General features: G+C 42.4%; 1 protein-coding gene across 2 annotated transcripts; it reads right to left on the bottom strand.

The window, feature by feature from the left end:
* Window positions 1-262: 262 nt before the first annotated feature.
* LOC132765185 (uncharacterized) lies at window positions 263-21485 on the bottom strand. 2 transcript variants are annotated; one of them, XM_060759401.2, is made up of 9 exons: window positions 21207-21485; window positions 14439-14860; window positions 10682-10704; window positions 8576-8661; window positions 6641-6721; window positions 4502-4606; window positions 2997-3184; window positions 950-1053; window positions 263-519 (listed from the first exon to the last, which is right to left on the bottom strand). In XM_060759401.2, exons 2-9 carry the CDS (start codon window positions 14850-14852, stop codon window positions 384-386), a joined length of 1137 nt encoding a protein of 378 aa, XP_060615384.2. In that variant the 5' UTR covers window positions 14853-14860; window positions 21207-21485; the 3' UTR covers window positions 263-383. The 2 variants fall into 2 exon arrangements, with proteins under 2 accessions (XP_060615384.2, XP_060615383.2); XM_060759400.2 differs by having other exon boundaries at window positions 14439-14854.
* Window positions 21486-22519: the final 1034 nt, after the last annotated feature.

Genomic DNA, 22519 nt, shown 5'->3' with positions numbered 1-22519 from the left:
AAATGATCCTACGCATTGTGATTTGGAAGTTACTCCTACAAAATTCAATAGAACTTTCTCCCAAGGAAGTGCCGCCTATGACAACAAAAAGGCTCAAATAGAAATCACATTAGGATGTTTTCCCACCTAGCCACCAGCCTTATCACCCATCTATTAGCTCCTATAATCATACCACAAAGACCTCTCATGTCATCTCATGCTCAGAGGTCAAAGAGACTCCAGTTCCTAATCACTGGCACAGAGATGAAGGATGGGTGGTTGGTCATTTGCATTGGTAACATATGAGCATTTATCACTGCACACAGACATAAGACAAAGAGTGGCAGCTTGGAGCACAGGAAAGCATTGCAAGTTCCTTTGATGCATAGCCAGCTTCTAGAATTTCACGTCCCTCGGCAGTGACCGTGGTTTGTCTTCACACTCTGGCTGCAGAGGCACTTCTTCTTGACCGAACAGTCAGCACTGCTCACAGCCCCATGGGTTAGGTACGCGCACTGTCCATCTCCTCTTATTTCAAAGCTGCAAAGGAAAATTGATAGAAAGTGAGCCAGAGTAACTGGAATATATTTTGAGTGCAAAATGTTGAGGTTGTGGGTTGCTGTGAGTTTTCCAGGCTATATGGCCATGTTCCAGAAGCATTCTCTCCTGACGTTTTGACCACATCTATGGCAGGCGTCCTCAGAGGTTGTGAGGTTAAGGTTGCATTTCTCGCAAAATGTGCTCAAGCATGTGTGTGTTTAACCTTAACAAGTTGAGTAGTACCAACAACATGAAAAGAGATCCCGTTGCATCCAGATCATTTGCTTTGAACTGGATTATATGGCAGTGTAGATTCATATAATCCAGTTCAAATCAGATATGGGTTATTTTATTTGATAATCTGGATTATATGGCAGTGTAGAAGGGGCCCAAATGAGACCAAACCTGAATGAAAGAAGCACACACTTACAGGTTGTTGAACGGAGTCCCATCTGTCCATTTCCAGCTTTCTTCTGGTTCTCTCAGGAGGCCAATCCAGTGGTTGTAAAGACTTTTGTCATTCATTCCTTCATTCTGATTATTATTTTTTTAAAGACAAGAATAAGAATGAGAAAATAAAAACTTCCTGGACTTCATAGCAATTGAGAAGTGGATTTTGCAGATTTAGGGTTGCTAGCTATCCCAAAACACTCCTCCTGTCTCCTTTGAATTCCCCAGTTTTTTAACTTTAATGTTCACATTTGGCCCTGCCTCAAGTTTTTAAAATGCGTTGTGTTATTACGGTTTGTTTTTGCTTTTATAAGTTATTCATTGTTTTGTTGTGGTTGTTTTCTGATGCTGTGGGCTTGGCCTCTTGTAAGCCGCACCGAGTCCTGCGGGAGATAGTAGCGAGGTATAAGAACAATAAATAATAAATAGCTGTCCTGACACAAATGGTATGGCTGTTGTTTGCTAGTTTGTTCCCTTGCTTCCTCCAAAATGAACTTATCATTTTGGAGGAACTTGTCAAAGGCTTTCATGGCTGGAATCACTGGGTCGTTCTGTATTTTCTGGGCTGTATGGCCATGTTCCAAAAGCATTCTCTCCTGACACTTCATCTGCATCTATGAGGATGCCTGCCATAGATGCAGGCAAAGCGTCAGGAGAGAATGCTTCCGGAACATGGCCATACAGCCCGGAAAAAACACAACAACCCATAGAATCATAGAATCAAAGAGTTGGAAGAGACCTCATGGGCCATCCAGTCCAACCCCCTGCCAAGAAGCAGGAATCTTGCATTCAAATCACCCCTGACAGATGGCCATCCAGCCTCTGTTTAAAAGCTTCCAAAGAAGGAGCCTCCACCACACTCCGGGGCAGAGAGTTCCACTGCTGAACGGCTCTCACAGTCAGGAAGTTCTTCCTCATGTTCAGATGGAATCTCCTTTCTTGTAGTTTGAAGTCATTGTTCCGCGTCCTAGTCTCCAAGGAAGCAGAAAACAAGCTTGCTCCCTCCTCCCTGTGGCTTCCTCTCACATATTTATACATGGCTATCATATCTCCTCTCAGCCTTCTCTTCTTCAGGCTAAACATGCCCAGCTCCTTAAGCCGCTCCTCATAGGGTTTGTTCTCCAGACCCTTGATCATTTCAGTCGCCCTCCTCTGGACACATTCCAGCTTGTCAATATCTCTCTTGAATTGTGGTGCCCAGAATTGGACGCAATATTCCAGGTGTGGTCTAACCAGAGCAGAATAGAGGGGTAGCATTACTTCCCTAGATCTAGACACTATGCTCCTATTGATGCAGGCCAAAATCCCATTGGCTTTTTTTACTGCCACATGACATTGTTGGCTCATGTTTAACTTGTTGTCCACGAGGACTCCAAGATCTTTTTCACACGTACTGCTCTCGAGCCAGGCATTGTCCCCCATTCTGTATCTTTGCATTTCGTTTTTTCTGCCAAAGTGGAGTATCTTGCATTTGTCCCCATTGAACTTCATTTTGTTAGTTTTGGCCCAAAATGAACTTACTTTGTAACCATTGAAATGATCTGAGGAAGAAGGAGAACATTGGGATGAGGACAGAAAGCTTGTTTATATCTTTGCCTTCCTCTGAAGCTGAGAAAGTATGGCTTGTGCAAGGTCACCCAGTGGGCTTCCATGGCCGAGTGGGGATTCAAACCCTATATTGAGTCAGATATTCAAACCACTACTCTATACCCATTCTTATAGTTCCTGTACATGTTTGTAAATAGAAGAATGGAAACTTTTAAAAAATGAAAGAAAAAAATAGAGAAGGGCCCTTGTGAGACAGCAGGAAACGGTTGCATGAAATACTATTTTTCATACTAAAACCACTGGAAGTGAAGCATTGTCTGAGAATACTGTGATGACGCTTTCATGTGACATGCAGGACAAAAATGACTCACAAAATCACTGGAATCTTTTCGCAGATGTTGAGAGATCCCAGGAAGGAAACTGAGGATCAGAATGTCTCAGGTGCAGGAGTGCACTGCTTTGGCAAACCCTTCACTTACCAGTTTCTCTAAGTTGACGAACACAGCCAGGGAGGCTCCAAGAGAAGAACAGTGGTGCTGGCCATCCTCCCAAGTCCCTTCCAGTTCCACGGCATGATAGCAGTTCCCTTCGATCATGGTCCAACCCGATGGGCAGCAAGGTGCAATCCCGGTGACTGCAGCCGAGGACGGCAGGTCAGCTTTAGCTTCTGGCAATGTAAATCAAAGTTTTTAGCAGATCTACTGAAACATCTGTCAAACTGCTTTGCTAGTCTGCTGCTGAGTATGTATGCCCACTGTGGAATACATCTCACCACATTAAAACAGTGGATGTGGCTCTTAATGAGACATGCCGTATTTCTCCAGTGGTGTCTATGCCGTACACCACTGGAGAAATTATACTGTTTAGCCAGTATTGCACCACCTGACATCCGTCGGGAAATAGCAGTCTATAATGAAAGGACCAAGGCATTGACCTCTCTGACTCATCCTCTGTTCACATATCAGCCAGCATACCAATGCTTTAAATCAAGAAACAATTTTATAAGAGCAACAAAGATACTCGCAAGAACACCTCAGCAAGCGAGAGTCCAAAAGTGGCAGGCTAAAACCTGGAACCTCAGTGGCCAATACCAGATGAGAAGCTCCCTCCTGGGCACACAGAAGACTGGGTGACTTGAAAGGCACTGAATGGGCTGCGCTCTGGCACCACGAGATGCAGAGCTAATCTTAAGAAATGGGGCTACGAAGTAGAGTCCACGACATGCGAGTGTGGTGGAGAGCAAACTACAGACCACCTACTACAATGCAGCCTGAGTCCTGCCACATGCACAATGGAGGACATTCTCACAGTGACACCAGACACTCCAAGTGGCCAGCTTCTGGTCTGAGGAAATTTAGCATAATTTCAAGTTTTTAACTTTGTTTGTGTTTTAAATACATGTAACTGTACCCTCAATTCACTTCTGGCCCAATAAATAAATAGCACATCGATTAGTCTCAGGGGAGACTCTAATAAGAGGGGCTCATAGCTCATTAAAGACTCTCATTAGAGACCTCTACTTAAAAGCCTTTAGTCCAAAAAGTATATCTCAGGCATGGGCAAACTTGGGGTATCCAGGTGTTTTGAATTTCAACTCCCACAATTCCTAACAGCCTACCAGCTGCTAGGAACTGTGGGAGTTGAAGTCCAAAACATCTGGAGGGCCCAAGTTTGCCCGTGCCTGCTCTATCTGACTAAGAAATATCAAGCCTTCCTAGGGAGGGTGTCCCAAAGCCCTGGGGTCCTTTCTTATATTCCCATCAGCCGTAACTGTGAAGTTGGTGGTACTAAAAGAATGGCCTTTCCTTTTTGAGGATCTCAGAGTCCAGGCAGGTTCATACTGGAAGGTACATTATCTCAGATAGCCTGAGCCCATGCCATGTATAGTTTTAGACTTGTTAACCATAACAAGTATAAATCGTGGTTACTGCAGCTTTTATGACATTCCTAAAGTTCTCTAAATTGGACATGGGATTTTCCTCACTTGTAAAAACGAAGATGGTTGTCACCAAGCCTGCGATCTGAATGATGAACAGTACCAAAACGATCCATGTGATAGAGTTCTGTCCACTAGAGGTTGAATTATTTCCTGCAGAGGGCAAGATAACAGATAATTAAAAATATTTTGTAGGTTGTGGTTCTATACACTAGCACTATAGTCTAGAACACTCTAGAAAAAAATAAAGTGCATCTTGTATAACAGTGGTTCCCAACCTGCGGTCAGCGGACCACCAGTGGTCCGCAAGAACTAAAATATGGTCTGCGGCCCCACCATTACAACACTGTTGCAACAAGAGCGACTGGTCTCGCAAAACACTCTTATAGTGCCGAGGCTTATTAAATATAGTTTTCTATGGGCGAGCAGAAGGTGATTGCTGGATGTCATATGTTCTATATTGGAAACTAGAGCTAATGTGGTTTATCCAATGCAGTTTTCTGACTCAGCACCCCAAATAACCAAACCGAATATAAACTTGACCAAAAACTGATTCGTAACCCTTTTGGTACTAATGTTAGAGAGTGGTCTTTGGTCAAAGTGGTTCCTGGTCAAGGGGTCCTGGTCAAAAAAAGGTTATACTGCTGTATAAAGATCAATCCCAACCAGTTAGCGATATGGTTAATGCAGTTGGTGCATCTTCACTGTGGAATTAATGCAGATTGACATCAGTTAAACATGTCACTCAGTGCTATGGAATCTTGGGAGCTGTAGTTTTATAGTGCCTTTAGCCTTCTCTGCCTCAGTAAACTACAACTCCCAAGATTTCATAACATTGAACTATGGCAGTTAAAGTGGTGTCAAGGTGCATTAATTCTATATCATAGATGTACTTTAGGAATCTCAGACTCCTCAGTAGAACTCTATGGTCAGCTTCTAGCAAATATTTTTAATGATATTAGTTCAAAGATTTTAATAGTGTTTAATGACTCTTTAATGTTTAAGATATTGGGTTTGTTTAGCTAGAGTAAACACGTTTTTGTAAACATTTACTTATTTATTTACAGTATTTATATTCCGCCCTTATTACCCTGAAGGGCACTCAGGGCGGATTACAATGCACATATATATGGCAAACATTCAATGCCATTTATTCTATTTATCTGGGAGCCTAATTATGTTTAATGAAGAAACGAGGGGATATTTTCAATGTGAGCAAACATTTAGCCAATGCAAGTATGTTTCCTTAACAAATGCAGACTGAATTCTTGTTTGGTTCAAGGCAACATACGGTTTGAGCATTCTATGTTAGGAATCCCTAGGACCAGAAGGATTTCTAATATTTGCATAAACATTATGCAATGTTTTAAAGATGGAACACAAGTCTAAACACAAAAACCATTTGTGTTTCATAAACATTCCTTATCCAAAATGCTTGGGAACCAGATTGCGGAATATATGGGTTTGCATAGAAACACATAACGAGATGACTTACAGATAGAATCCAAGTCTAAATGCAAAACATGTTTATTTTTCATATACCCCTTATACACATAGCCTAAAGGTAACTTGATACAATATATCTAATGATCTTGTACATGAAACAACGTTTGTGTACTTTGAAGAACCATAAGAAAGCAAAGGTGTTACTAGCTCAGCCAACCATGTGGACAACTTTGGAGTTCAGAGGTATTTTGGATTTCTGGATTACATACTCAAGTTATATATCAGGCATGGGCAAACTTTGGCCCTCCAGGTGTTTTGGACTTCAACTCCCACAACTGAAGTGGAGTTGAAGTCCAAAACACCACAATTCCTAACAGCCACCGGCTGTTAGGAATTGTGAGAGTTGAAGTCCAAAACACCTGGAGAGCCAAAGTTTGCCCATGTTTGTATATATGACGGTTCCTTGAATGTTTACAGGACTGTGGACAATTCCAAGTAGGCAATGAAATTGTTTATCAGTCTTGGGTCACTGGACAACTCTAAGTCCCATCCGCTGCCTGAAAGGAAGATCTTAAAGAGGAAGTCTTCTGCTCTAGACTTTAGCCACTCCGTTGCCTTCCAACCATCTCCATACTTTGGCAGAAAAGGTGAGATCCACAATATAAAGGTGAGCATTTCCAAAGGAAACTGTTATTTGGAGATTTCTTCTATCCAATACTACTGACAGCAAATGTGTGTTACCTTCTTCTTGCTTTTCTTCCAAGTCGAGGTCAAACAGCTTGACTTTTTCTGGATCATCCTTCTGGTTCCCATCAAGCAGTTCTGATTTGAAAAATAAACAGAAATAGACAGGAAACATTAGTCGCATCTGCCACAGCTGTTACGAAAGAAACCTTTCCTGGATGGATGCTACCACCTATTTTAACAAGGTACAGATTAAACATGTATGCAGTGGGATTAAATAAAAAGGAATCCTTCTCCAAGTAAGACTGATGGACTTTGTATTATCTCTATGGAAGAACACCCTTTAAGACCTTTGTTTGCATAGGATGCATCCACACAGTAGAATTAATGCAGTTTGACACCACTTCAATTGCCATGTCTCAATGTTATGGAGTCCTGGGATTTGTTGTTTGCTGAGGTAAAAGCACTCTGGCAAGGAAGGCCAAAGACTTTGCAATATAACGTCTCACACAATTCTATAGCATTGACTCATGGCAGTTAAAGTGGTGTCAAACTGCATTAATTCTACAATGTAGATTGCACCCACAGGCTGGATGAGGGACATTAAGAAGTTGAGGTAGTCCAAGTCCACCTAAGTGAACTGCCCAACAAATTTCCCACTATTTCATGTAAACTATAAAACTGATCCTGTGATTATTTATTTATTTATTTATTTGCAGTATTTATATTCCGCCCGTCTCACCCCGCAGGGGACTCATGGCAGATTTCAATGTACATATATATGGCAAACATTCAATGACATAGACACACAACATATATACACAGACACACAGAGGCTATTTAACATTCCAGGTTTTTCATGAGGGTATTCTGGCCACCAGGGGAGCTGTTGCTTCACCGTCCATTTGTGACACTGATGGAGTACTTCCTCATTTTTTTGCTTGCTTGCTGGAGATTTTATGGCGTTGTAAATTAGTTAAATTAAAATGGCAAACTTTTATTTAATAATTCCTAGAATTTTCCTTCAGGATATCGGCAGATCAGTTACACTTTGTTAAGGAAATTTTTCTTTTGGAATGAGGTAATTTACAAATGCAGAGATTATTCAAGCCATTTCTCAGTTATGATGACCATAAAACAAGCCTGTTGCGGGTTTTATGAGGCTGGGAGAATGCGACAAGGTCACCCAGGCTCCTTCTACATGACCATATAATCCAGATTGTCAAAGCTGATAATCCATATTATCATCTTCGAACTGGATTATCTGAGTCTATACTGCCATATAATCCAATACAAAGCAGATAATTTGGATTTTATTTGGCAGTGTAGAAGGATTTCCATAGCTGAGCAGGGATAGAGCCCTGGTTTCGTTAGGACCTTAAGTTTAAGTTCTGCCAGGTTTTATTAGAGTAAACTATTACTATATTGTATGCACACTGTTGCTATATTGTTGCTATTCATTTGTTTGCTTTTAATGCTATGGACATGTGAGCTAAGAGATGTTTCAAGTACTGTATTTCTTCAATTGTTAGGGGCTATTAATTGTAAGAAATACCCTATTTTCAGTTCAACCGTCACTAACCAAAATACATTATTTTGGTTATAATCTGCACCCCATTTTTAGATATGTTTGTATAGGGGGAAAAGTGTGTCTTAGAGTTGAAGAAATACACTACTAGGCCATTGAGGAAAAAGACAGCAAAAGATGTAACAAGCCACAGCTTCACAAATGGGGTTGAAGCATACTCCTCCTAGCATGACATAAAGAAGCAATAAATACAATATGTAAAAAATATAACACCTTGGACCAAGTATAATGAATGGTAAGTATACCTGCTCCTAACCCCCACCCCCATGGTTTTGGAGCATTAGCCTTTCAATCAGCTTTAATCTTTGTCATTTGTGGGTTTTTTTTAAATGTATGGCTTTCTTCCTCTTTTGCTGTGCAAAGATCAACTCTTTAAATCATTTTAAAAGAATGCTTTGCCTTACCTTTCCCTTGGAAGGCAACTGTGTCATTTGCGTATCCCACAACAGCAGGACTGTTTGCCTCTGAGTTTGGACATTCATCCCCCCATCTGCAGAGGGGGAAAAACATTCTCCAAAATATCCACAATATTTTATAAAAGAATGTCAGAAAGTCCCAGCAAACCCCATTGGTTTCATCCACTGGCTGCGCTAGGTGGAAATGATGGAAATAGAACTAAGGTTGGATCGACACTGCCATATAATCCATATTATCAAAGCAGATCATCTACATTATCTGATTTGAATGGGATTATATGAGTCCCCTGGTGTTGCAGCAGGTTAAACTGCTGAGCTGCTGAACTTGCTGACTGAAAGGTTGGCGGTTCGAATCTGGGGAAAGGGGTGAGCTCCTGCTGTTAGCCCCAGCTTGTGCCAACCTAGCAATTTGAAAACATGCAAATGTGAGTAGATCAATAGGTACCACTTCTGTGGGAAAGTAACAACATTCCATGCAGTCATGTTGGCCACATGACCTTGGACAACGCTGGCTCTTCGGCTTAGAAATGGAAATGAGCCCCCCCTCCCCCCAAAGTCAGACTTAATGTCAGGGGAAACCTTTACCTTATATGAGTCTACCCTGCCATATAATCCAGTTCGAAGCAGGTAATCTGGATTTATATGGCAGTGTTGATGGGGCATAAGATATAGGGAGAAGAAAGGTTAATTTGATAGCCTGCTACAAAATATATGATTATATTTATTATCAGAATGCCATTTCAGCCCATTGAGTTGTGCTTACAGCAGTGGTTCTCAACCTTCCTAATGCCGCGACCCCTTAGTACAGGTCCTCATGTTGTGGTGATCCCCAACTATAATATTATTTTTGTTGCTACTTTACAACTGTAATTTTGCAACTGTTATGAATGGTAATCTAAATATCTGATATGCAGGATGTATTTTTAGTCACTGGACCAAATTTGGCACAAATACCCAATACTCCCAAATTTGAATACTGGTGAGGTTGGGGGTGATTGATTTGGTCATTTGGTAATGGTGGAGTTGCTGGGATTTATAGTTCACCTAAAATCAAAGAACCTTTTGAACTCCACCAATGATGGAATTGAATCAAACTGGGCACACAGAATTCCCATGACCAAGAGAAAATACTGGGAAGGTCTGGTGGACATTGACCTTGAGTTTTTTTGGAGTTGTAGTTTACCTACATCCAGAGAACACTGTGGACTCAAGTAAAGATGGATCTGGATCAAACTTGGCACAAATACTCAATTATGCCCAAATGTGAACACTGGTAGAGTTTGGAGAAAATAGGCATTGCTATTTGGGAGTTGTAATTGTTGGGATTTTTAGTTCACCCGCAATAAAATAGCATTCTGAACCCCACCAATAGAATTGGACCAAACTTTCCACACAGAACCCCCATGACCAACAGAAAATACTATGTTTTCTGATGGTGTTTGGCGACCCCTCTGACACCCCCTCGCGACCCCCAGGTTGAGAAACACTGGCTTACAGCATCTATCAGCAGAAACGTGTACCATCTCAAAAAAAATTGCATACAATTTCAGGTAGTACAATATTATTGAATAATCTTAATAGCAATATAATAACACCAATACACAAAAACTGCTCTATGCCACTCCATGAGTACCCGCATAACTGGCTATGACAACTTTAGGAATTTAACCCATCTGCAATGTTTGCTCTAGGGCAGGCGTCCTCAAACTGCGGCCCTCCAGCTGTTTGGGCCCCCAACTCCTAGAAGCCCTAGCCAGCTTGTTCAATGCTCAAGAATTCTGGGAGTTGAAGGCCAAAACAGGTGGAGTTGAAGTGGACTCATGGTGGTATTTCTGTATAGTGTGGAAGGGTCCTTTGCAATGAAAGATGCTAGATTTCAAACTTTATGTAGCTGACTTCACCTCAGCTAGCCTTCTGGCACGGACTCTGCTTTCTCACTCCACAAAGGGCAAAATAAACTCAGTTTCAGCTGCCAGAGAGGTGATGTCAACTGCCTTTCAGTTCATTCAGCTAAAAAACAGCAGCTAAATTTCCAAAAGAATCACATGAAAGAACCTGGCCCAGTTTAGCACTGCATCAGAGAGAGAGACTTACCCTCTGTATGGACTTCCAGTCCCCTAGAAAGAAAGACATTGAGAAAGAAAAATATGCATCTCGTTCATCTATTATTCTTTCTTATTTAGAATTTCTTCATTAATTTTACATACTGTTGGATTAAATGAATCCTTGGTAATACAAGGATTAAATTGTTTCATTGATTTTATTACATTAATCAGATTTATCAGAAATAGCCCAAACAGGGAAGAAGGTTGCATCACAATAGTTTCCAAAGATACTGACAAATTAAATCCTCCAATGCAACCAGGGAGCAGATGAAGAAAGGCTTGTCCCACCTCTTATGCTAATATAGCCATTGGCCACACCCACATCCCTCCAGCAGTCATATATGAATATCAGTCTAAAAGGGACCTATCCAGGGGGTATCTTCACTGTAGAATTAATGCAGTCTGATATCACTTTAACTGCCATAGCTTAATGCTATGGAATCATGGATTTTCTGGCTTGGTGAAGTAGCAGCCCCCAGGATTCATAGAAACTTCTGTGCCAGCTGCGCCCATACCTTGGGAAGTCTGATGGGTTACATCCCATATAGACTACTGCAACACGCTCTACGTGGGGCTGCCTTTGAAGACTGTTTGGAAGTTTCAAATGGTCCAGCGAGCGCCAACCAGGTTGCTAACTGGAGCAGTGCTCAGGGACCACACAATTCTTCTGTTGCACCAACGCCACTGGCTGCCAGTTTGCTACTGGGCACAATTCAAAGTGCTGGCTTTAGCCTATAGAGTCCTAAATGGTTCTGGCCCAGCTTACCTGTCTGAAGGTATCTCTCCCTATGAACCATCTGGGAATTTAAGATCATCTGGGGAGGCCCTGCTCTCGATCCCACTTTCTTCACAGGCGCATCTGGCGGGGACGAGGGACAGGGCCTTCTCAGTGGTGGCCCCTTGGCTGTGGAACTTACTCCCTAGGGATATTAGATCGGACTCCTCTCACCTGACCTTCCAAAAAAGAGTAAAAACCTGGCTCTTTGAACAAGCTTTTGGAAATGTAGTGCAATAGACAAACACGGAATTATGTAAGTTGAAACACGGAATGGCTTAAATGATGCTACTGGAAAATGAGATTAACAGGAAGACATTAGTTATTATATGGTTTCAATGGTTTTTGTATTGATTTTGTAATGTTGTTTTTAAGTGTTTAAATTGTATATTGTGGATTGTTATGGCATCAAATGACAGCCAATTTGTAAACCGCCTTGCCTTTGGGCTTGAGAAAGGCGGGATAGAAATATCGTAAATAAATAAATCATAGAGTTGGAAGAGACCTCGTGGGCCATCCAATCCAACTCCCTGCCAAGAAGCAGGAAAATCACCTTCAAAGCATAACATTCCATAACATTCAGCCATATCCATCAAACTGCATTTATTCTACACTACAGATGCACTCTCAAAGTTGGAAGGAACCACAAGGGCCATTTAGTCTCGGCCCCTGCCAGGCCGAGATTCACCACTATAGCTTTCCTGAAAGATGCCAATCTAACCTCCACAAAAAGACCTTCAAAGATGGAGAGTCTACCACCAGTATTTTCTTGTGGCAACTGAAGAAAATCACTTTTCTTTAAACTCTTGCAAAGAATGGCAAAGCCTAACGAGCTGGCACTGCAGCAACACTCATAGCAACTGTTTGTTGTTATGTGTCCTTGCCGTTTCCAACTTTTGGCAACCCTAAGACAACCCTAGCATGGGATTTTTTTTTTTTTTGGCAAGTTTTGTTCAGAAATGGTTTACCCTTGATTTCCTCTGATGCTGAGAGTGAAGGATTTGAACAATATTGTATTTCTTCAATTCTAAGACTTTTTCCCCTTGATAAACATCTCTAAAAATAGGGTGCATCTTAAAATCACAGGTGTATCTTAGGTTTTTTTTGTTGGTGGTGGTTGTTCTGAAATTAGACTGCATCTTACAATTAATAATAGTAATAATAATAATAGGATTTAAAGATTCAATGGCAAAGACTCTGGCACAAGCTAGTCAAGGTGGTCCCAGTGGTGATCAGCATACTGGGTGTAGTGCCTAAAGACCTTGGCCTGCACTTAAACACAATAGGTGCAGACAAAATTACCATCTGCCAGCTACAAAAAGGCCACCCTACTGGGATCTGCATGCATTATTCGCCAATATATCACATAGTCCTAGACACTTGGGAAGTGTCCGATGTGTGATCCAATACAACAGCCAACAGAGTGATCTTGTTTTCTGTGGACAACATCTGTTGTGTTTCAAGTAATAATAAAACTTTATTTATATACAGCTCTATCTCCTCTAGGGCAGTTTCCACATAAGCAAAATATACAGAAAATATACAATGTAAGGAGAACATAGGCATAAAATCTTTAAACCACAAATATATATTAAAAACCAAATCCCACATCTTTGGCATCTTACAGTTGAAGAAATACGGTATCATCCAAAGGGGTTTCCAGGGTTGATTTGAACTCCTGGAGTCTTCATTCACCATTCAAACCAATACACAACAGTACCACAGAGCAGCCATTACAGATATGTTTTTTTCTAGCCACATGAGAGGACTACTTGAAGATTGCTTATAACTTTAATCGGCTATAAATGATATGCATTTGCACTGGCTTCCTATTGACATCTTGGGACAATTTATCAAGTTTGCAAATGACACCAATGTAGAAGGGACAGTTAGTCAGAATTCAAAATGACCTTACAGATTAGAGAGATGGGCCAAAATGAAGTTCTATAGGGACACATGTAAGATACTCCACTTAGGCAGAAAAAATGAAATGCAAAGATACAGGATGGGTGATGCTTGGCTTGACAACAGTCCATATGAGAAAGACATTGGAGTCTTTGTGGACAACAACGTGATGAGCCAACAATGTGATGCAGCAACTAAAAAAGCATCAAAAGGAGTACTGTGTCTAGATCAGTGTTTCCCAACCTCTGGTCCTCCAGTAGTTTTGGACTTCACATCCCAGAAATCCAGCTGTTAGGAATTGTGGGAGCTGAAGTCCAAAACAGCTGGAGGACCAAAGGTTGGGAACCACTTATCTTGATCGAGGGAAGTCATGGTGCCTCTCTATTCTGCTTTGGTTAGACCTCACTGTGCCCAATTCTGGGTACCACAGTTGAAAAGAGATGTTGATAAGCTGGAAGGGGTCTAGAAGAGAGTGACTAAAATGATCAAAGGTCTGGAGACCATGAATCCCTATGTTGTTGTTGTTCATTCGTTCAGTCGTCTCCGACTCTTCGTGACCTCATGGACCAGCCTACGCCAGAGCTCCCTGTCGGCCGTTACCACCCCCAGCTCCCTCAAGGTCACGAAGAATCCCTATGAGGAGCATCTTAAAAGAACTAGGTATGTTTAGCCTACAGAAGAGAAGGTTGAGAGGAGACATGATAGCTATGTATAAACATGTGAAAGTGTCTCATAAGGAAGCGGGAGCAGACTTGTTTTCTGCTGCTCTTGAAACTAGAACTAGGAACAATAGGTGCAAATTACAGGAAAGGAGATTCCACCTGAACATTAGGAAGAACTTCTTGACCGTACGAGGTGTTCAACAGTGGAACTCTCTGCCTCGGAGTGTGGTTGAAGCTCCTTCTTTGGAAACTTTTAAACAGAGGTTGGATGGCCATCTGTCAGGGATATTTTGATTGTGCTTTCCTGCATGGCAGGGGGTTGGACTAGATGGCCCATGTGGTTTCTTCCAATTCTGTTATTCTATGATTCTATAATTCTATTTTAGTGATAGTTTTTGATTTACCTGGTTTTCTGTCTTTGCTTCCTGGTCCCTGGGAATGATGTTGTGTGCCATATGATCCCAGGATTTTCTGCAGACTGAGCAAAGGGGGACTTGATCCTCCACACAAAAGAGATTTAGGTCTTCCTTGTGTATCTCACAGAGACTCAGATCCACCTGCTTTGTTTCGTCGACCACCATCGATCCGGTGGTCCCTTTCCTAAGCGGTTCTTTTGATCCAGGTTTCATTTTCAGAAAAAAGTCTTGGCAAACAGAGCAGACAATTTTCCCCTTTAATTCTTCCTCCCAAGATTGGCTTGAACAAGCGTGACAAAAATGATGCCCACACGGTTGGATGGTTAGATGTTGACAGGGCTGCAGACAGAGACAGCAAACGGTTCTTCCACTGGGATGTTTTGCAGAATACAAGTTCTCCATGCCTGTGGCTCAAGAAAGAAGAGAGGAGAAATCCATGCAGGTTCAGCAGAGTTTATTACACACATATAATAAGACCATACTAAGGCTATTTGGGCATTTAAGTAGCCTGACTGTGAAGAGGAGATGGGGCCCACACTTTAGACCAGGCATGAGCAAACTTTGGCCCTCCGGGTGTTTTGGACTTTAACTCCCACAATTCCAAACAGCCTTCCTTGTTCCTGGGAATCACGTTGTGTGCCATATGATCCAAGGATTTCCTGCAGACTGAGCAAAGGAGGACTTGATCCTCCACACAACAGAGATTTGGGTCTTTCTTGTGTATCTAACCCAATGTTTCTCACCCTGGGGGACAGGACCCCTGGGGGGTCGCAAGGGGGTGTTAAAGGGGTCACCAAAGACCATAAGAAAACACAGTATTTTCTGTGGTCATGGGGGTTCCATTCGGGAAGTTTGGCCCAATTCTATCATTGGCAGAGTTCAGAAAGCTCTTTGATTGTAGATGAACTATAAATCCCAGCAATGACAACTCCCAAATGACAAAATCAACCCCCCCCCCCAACCTCACCTGTATTCAAATTTGGGTGTATTTGTGCCAAATTTGGTCCAGTGAATGAAAATACATCCCTCATAACAGTAGCAAAATTACTGTTCTGAAGTAGAAACATAAATTTTATTGTTAGGGGTCACCACAACACGTGGAACTGTATTAAGGGGTTGTGACATTAGGAAGATTGAAAACCAGTGATCTAACCCAACATGACAGCAACTCTCCATCCCTGGATCACCGACTTTCTGGGGAACGAAAACCAGTAACACCCTACCTAGCTTTCCCCTGCCCATTATAAAGGCTAAGCAAAGCTTGTTAAAGTGTTGATGTGCATCTAAAATCAAGAGAATTGCAAGGTGATGTCAGGTAAAGGCTTACTCAGTTCAGAAAATGAGCTCACTAGAAGTAGTAAAGTTTTGTTTAGGGAATGAATCCACTTTAAATCTGGTTTCTGGCTCCTGCAGAATTCTGGGGTTTATAGTTTAGGGAGAAGCCTTTAACAGCCTCACTAAACTACAAATCCCAGAATTCTGCAGGAGGCAGAAACCGGTTTTAAAGTAGATTCATTCTCTGTTGTGATGAGATTCTAAGATAACAAAAAAGCCCTACACCACTGCTGTTAGAACTGATGGCTATCACATGCATCTATAGGTAAAGGTTTTCCCCTGACATTAAGTCAGTCTTGTCTGACTTTGGGGTGTGGTGCTCATCTCCATTTCTAAGCTGAAGAGCCAGCATTGTCCATAGACACCTCCAAGGTCATGTGGCCAGCATGACTGCCTGGAGTGCCGTTACCTTCCTCGCCAAGGTCACATGGCCGGCCTGACTGCATGGAGTGCCGTTACCTTCCTGCCGGAGCGGTACCGATTGATCTACTCACAATTGCATGTTTTCAAACTGCTAGGTTGGCAGAAGCTGGGGCTAACAGTGGGAGCTCATGTTGCTCCCCGGATTCAAACCTGCAACCTTTCAGTCTGCAAGTTCAGCATCTCAGCGCTTTAACCCACTTTTATGCCACTGGGGGCTCCTTACATGCATCTATAAGCAACATGATTCTACTTGGGCTTTCACTCCATTCAATGCATTTCTCATAGCTTTTATCTCCCATTGGCCTATTAATCAAAACACAACCATTGAAACAGACCTGGGACTGCCATAGTTTCCATAGCAAACTCATGAATCTGCTGAAATACAGATAAACATTCTTAACTAATGAGAACTCACAGTACCAGGCTCTACTCAAGCAAGTGATATCAGCACATTGAAAGCATACCAACACATCCAGTATACATGTACACTAGCATCAAAAGCAGATAAGTAAACAGATATTATAGTAATTATGTGCTCCAACGGAGCATGGCTTAGGCTTAAGTTCCTGACAAGTGGAAGGATTTAGGTCCTTCTTTCCTTGATCAAAAGGAATGATTAGCAAGAATACAGGTAAAGCATAAGGTTTGTTAGGAAAGGTCCTAATTCAACAAAGCTTTAATTCAGTAGATAAAATCACCTTTGCTTTAAAGTTGTAAGATTTGATCACAGATTAACCACATCCTTGTGTGTGTAGCCCAATGTTTATTTTCAGAGCTTGGAAAGGTTATTTATTTTGGATAGTGGCCTCTGACATTAAGTCTAGTCATATCCAACTCTGGGGGGGGGGGGGTAGTGCTCATCTTCATTTCTAAGCCGAAGAGCTGGCATTGTCCATAGACGCCTCTTAGGTCATGTGGCCAGCATGGCGGCATGGAGGACCATTACCTTCCTGCCAGGAGCCCCCAGTGGTGCAGTGGGTTAAACCCCTGTGCCGGCAGGACTGAAGACCGACAGGTCGCAGGTTCAAATCCAGGGAGAGGCGGATGAGCTCTCTCTATCAGCTCCAGCTCCTCATGCGTGGACATGATAGAAGCCTCCCACAAGGATGATAAAACATCAAAAATCATCCAGGCGTCCCCTGGGCAACGTCCTTGCAGACGGCCAATTCTCTCACAACAGGAGTGATTGCTTCTGACACGACAAAAAAACCAAAAAAAAAACCTTCCCGCCGAAGCAATAACTATTGATCTACTCACATTTGCGTGTTTTCAAACTTCTAGGTTGGCAGAAGCTGGGCCTAACAGCAGGAGCTCACCCCGCTCCTCGGATTCAAACTGCTGACCTTTTGGTCAGTAAGTTCAGCAGCTCAGCGGTTTAACCTGCTGCGCCACCAGGGGACTAGCTAAGGGTATAGGGAAACATTAAAATAAAACTTCAATGACAATGTGATGCACACAGCATTGTGGAATAGGGACTGTCACCAAAGATGGCCTGCTTCAGTGGCATTTCACAGCCTTTGTGTGGAAGAGTCCTCTGTATGGTAAAACTGAATTGAGACCATTCACCTTTAGCAAAAGAAAATAAAAATGGCAGAAGCATGATAATGCTTTAGGAAACTTTCAGCTTCTTCTTGTAGCTCAGCAGATAAATGTTAAGCCTTCCTCAAACCAAGTAGCCCCTCCACCCAATCTCAAGAGTAATGCAAGTTTTCAGTGACATGGTGAATCAAGAAGATGGAACTTCTACTTTGTGACATAAGAGGGCTTTGTTACAGTAGAACAGCAGACAATTCAGCCTAGACATCTCAACACAAACCTGGCCAAGGGTGTTTGGCAGACAGAGGTGAAGGAAACGATGGTGCTCTGGTTCCTTCTATGTTCAGAAACCAACTAATTTGCACTGAATCTTACTTTGATGCTGTGAATGGAACACATCCTCAGTCAAAACTGAGGACAGCAATCTAGTTGAGGGGACTCCAGGCAAGTTACGTGACAGTAATCATAGAATCATAGTGTTCGAAGAGACCTCATGGCCATCCAGTCCAACCCCCTGCCAAGAAGCAGGAAAATCGCATTCAAAGCACCCCCAACAGATGGCCATCCAAATTACAACAGCACAACAGAGAGGAAAGAAACAAGGACATCTAATCACCTCTCAACAAAAGTTTGCTCTAGGCACTGTCAGGCCATTATATGCTAATCAAGGTGGTCAGTTGAAACATTCACACCTAGCTCCAGCAGACAAGAGTCCTTTGTCTCACCCTGGTCATTCCACAGATATATAAACCCCTTTTCCTAGTTCCAACAGACCTCACTACCTCTGAGGATGCTTGCCATAGGTGCAGGCTAAACGTCAGGAGAGAATGCCTCTAGACCATGGTCATATAGCCCGAAAAAATCTACAACAACCATCCAGCCTCTGTTTAAAAGCCTTCATAGAAGGAGCCTCTACCATACTTTGGGGTAGAAAATTCCACTACTGAACAGCTCTCACAGTTAGTAAGTTCTTCCTAGTAAGTTTAGATGGAATCTCCTTTACTGTAATTTGAAGCCATTGCTCCATGTCCTGGTCTCCAGGGCAGCAGAAAACAACCATGCTCCCTCCTCCCTATGACTTCCCCTCTCATATCTATGCATGGCTACCATGTCTCCTTTCAGTCTTCTCTTCTTCAGGCTAAACATGCCCAGCTCTTTAAGCCGCTTCTCATAGGGCTTGTTCTCCAGACCCTTGATCATTTCAGTCACCCTCTGAACACATTCCAGCTTGTCAACATCTCCCTTCAATTGTGGTGCCCAGAATTGGACACAGTATTCCAGATGTGGTCTAGCCAAGGCAGAATAGAGGGAGAGCATGACTTCCCTGGACCTAGACACTATATTCCTATTGATGCAGGCCAAAAACCCATTGGCTTTTTTTGCCGCCGCATCACATTGTTAGCTCATGTTTAACTTGTTGTCCACGATGACTCCAAGATCTTTTTCACACATACTGCTTTCGAGCCACGTGTCTCCCATTCTGTATCTTTGCATTTCATTTTTTTCTGCCTAAGTGGAGTATCTTGCATTTGTCCCTGTTGAACTTCATTTTGTTAGTTTTGGCCCATCTCTCTAATCTGTTCAGATCGTTTTGAATTCTGTCTTCTGAAGTATTGGCTATCCCTCCCAATTTGGTGTCATCTGCAAACTTGATAATCATACCTTCCAACCCTTCATCTAAGTCATTAATAAAGATGTTGAACAGGACCAGGCACAGGATGGAACTAATGGTTCGGGGGGACATGGAATGGGTGGAATTGCCCCTCCTGTCCTATGACATCTGTAGTTATATTAATTAGATTTAGACTGCTGCTTTGTTATCTGAAATAAAGTTTGTACCTCCTGACAACTTTGTTATCTGAACGGAAAATGTCTGTACTCAATAGAAACCAGGGGTCCATCTACACAAACCCAAAATGTGGGCCCAATGCAGTTTGAATTGTAACAGATGAACCAATGAAGGTGTTGCAACAAGCAAGTTGCATGATCCCTATATCTAGTCATATTTAGCAATCTGGCTCACAACCTCTTAGGATGCCTGCCATAGATGTGGATCAGGAGAGAATGCTTCTGGAACATGTCCATACAGCCCAGAAAACTCAGAGCAAACCACAATCTAGCTGTGGCTGTTGGGACCACCCATAGCTAGTGGAATGTGCTATGTGGAATGTGTTACAATAATCCAGCTGGGATTCTAACTAAGGTATATGTCACTGTGGCCAAATCTGATGCTTCAAGGAACGGAGCAAGCTAACACAAGCTTTAACTGTGCAAAAACATTCCTGGACACCACTGAAACCGGAGCTTCCAGGCTCCACGCAGATTTCAGGAGCACACTCATGCTGTGGACCTGCGTCTTCGGGGGAAGTGTAACTCCATCTAGCACAAGCTGAAGCTATATTACTCGATCTGCTTTGTCACTAACCAGGAGCATTCGCTAGCAGTATTTTCAACCTGACGTTGTATTGCCAAGATCACCAAGGTTGCTTCAGTTGAGGGACATTGTAGTTTTCCTATCCTTTAAATTAAAATTAAGCGCTTCCTGTATTGTCGAAGGCTTTCATGGCTGGAATCACTGGGTTGTTTTAGGTTTTTCAGATCTCACAACCTCTGAGGATGTCTGCCATAGATGCAGGCGAAACGTCAGGAGAGAATGCTTCTAGAACATGGCCATATAGCTCGAAAAACCTACAACAACTCATAAGTGCTTCCCTTTCCATATCTCCCACTGCCTTGTACAACCGTAGTGGCTGCCTCCTCAGGTCCAGCATTTCCACTCCTTCATCCTTCCTATTGTAGACTGCCTGTGTATTTAGAATCCTAGAGTTGGGGGAGATCTCATGGGCCATCCAGTCCAGCCCCCGCCAAGAAGTAGGAAAATTGCATTCAAAGCACTCCTGACAGATGGCCATCCAGCCTCTGCTTAAAAACCTCCAAAGAATACGTCTCCACCACATGTTGCAGCAGATGTTTCCACTGCTGAACAGCTCTCACAGTCAGGAAGTTCTTCCTAATGTTCAGGTGGAATCTCCTTTCCTGTAGTTTGAAACCACTGTTCGACATCCTAGTCTCAAGTGCAGCAGAAAACAAGCTTGCTCCCTCCTCCCCATGACATCCCCTCACATATTTATATTTACAGGTGATAATGCTGTAATTTTAAAGTAAACATTAACAGAATGCAGGCCTTCTTCTTTCAGTCAGCATGACCAGCCCTTGCTTTTGCTTTCTCCAAATGTTGTTCCCTTGAAAATACAACCCCCCTTCTTTCAGAGGCAATGCTTCCAATAGTAGACTAGGAACTTTCAAGGAGTTATTTTCAAGTTTGCCCTCTATTCTACATTTCTGCTGAATGGAAGTTTTCAATAAATAATATCTGTTTTATCTTTAATAGACATGGTATCAAGAACCAGCGTGTTTTAGTTCCCTTTTTGAATGCAAGTTTATAAAACCTTGGTGACCTACCTGGAATTTCACCGTATGACTTTGTCTCCTCCGGGCCTCTCAACACACTTTATGGGAGATGAATGTTTCTAGTAGATACTAAATTTTCTTCTGGTCTCAAGCCTTATCTTAGCTCTTCAGCCCAATCCAATTTCGTCAGTCCTGACACTTCCCTTGAAAGTCAGCCACTAACTGAACGGGAAGCAGCGAAACTGAGCATGGGAGGGAACGCAAGGTAGTGTAGGGTGCTTTACGACAAACAGAAAGGGCTAAATTGGTCCAGCTTCATTTTGCCAAGGCCAGCAGACATTAAATAACAAGAGAGTTGTCAACACCGAGGGAGCCAAGGGGTTGTTTAGAGCGACAGGCGCAAGTGTGACCCAGAGTGACCCATGAATGTGGAAGAAGGGAACATTTGCAGGGAACAGCTTCAAGTCCCAAGATGTAAAAAGACAAATTAGCTAACTTCAGAAGTTCTGGAATTACAGACCAGGATGTCTGGGTGAACGAGGTTGAATTTCTCAAAAGAATGACAGGGCACAACCAGGAATAGGTGACAGTTAAACAAAAACAACATCAACCTGTGAGTATGTCGATTCCAAAGACGGCAGGTTAAACGAGGACGTCGTCTTTTGACAGATATGTGGTCCAGTTTCCTTCTGCGTAGTAGGTCCCACTAAAGCCTGACAGATAGTTGGCAGACAAGAGTTTGTCCTATTTACTTCACAGAGGCGCAAAAGCCTCGGCGGTTATTCAATTTAGCTCCTTAATCAGCATAATCCCCAATTATCTGTTAGAATTTCACACGCGTACTGGGTTCCTAAGGCTCTCCAATTCATTTTTACAATTAGTATCCATTTATTATTGTAATATTAAGACCAATAAGTCTAATAAGACAGTGGCAACATGCACGTGGTAAGTCTACTCCGGGCTTTAATCCAAAATTCAAAGGAGTGCCAAAGACTATTCTGAGGAGAGGATTCAACGCCTTTTGAAGTTTAGCTCATTTAAAGTTTAGAGGAAAACCCATTGACACTGAAGCTACAAATATCTGATGTAAGAGGGATGTCTAATAAGGAACTGGAGGTTCCTAACCATGAAATTTGCAAGTTTTAGGAAAACACTTTGGCAACTGCGGTCAAATGTTAATATTGATAGGTGGAAAGTAGACACACGATACTTTGATAAATCTGCTTGCCATGTCTCCAGCTCTGCAAACCTGCCCAGCATAACTTTAACATTAGGCATAATTTGGTAAGCAATACTGATTTGTTATTTCTTATTGGAGAATTATGATCATTGGAAAGGCATGACCTTGTTAGAAGTCATAACCT

Source organism: Anolis sagrei, chromosome 2 (genome assembly GCF_037176765.1).
Source record: "Anolis sagrei isolate rAnoSag1 chromosome 2, rAnoSag1.mat, whole genome shotgun sequence".
Lineage (NCBI taxonomy): Eukaryota > Metazoa > Chordata > Lepidosauria > Squamata > Dactyloidae > Anolis > Anolis sagrei.
Note: the sequence above shows the minus strand (reverse complement) of the source record. Positions and strands in the feature narration are given on the sequence as shown.

Bases quoted from the DNA above. Each gene is read 5' to 3' on its own strand.
- LOC132765185 (XM_060759401.2), bottom strand. From the start codon at position 14,852: ATGGAGAACTTGTATTCTGCAAAACATCCCAGTGGAAGAACCGTTTGC. The intron at 8,662-10,681 runs GTAAGTCTCTCT...CCCCCTCTGCAG, and splicing joins ACTGGAAGTCCATACAGAGG to ATGGGGGGATGAATGTCCAA. The intron at 4,607-6,640 runs GTAACACACATT...TGCCCTCTGCAG, and splicing joins GGAAGAAAAGCAAGAAGAAG to GAAATAATTCAACCTCTAGT.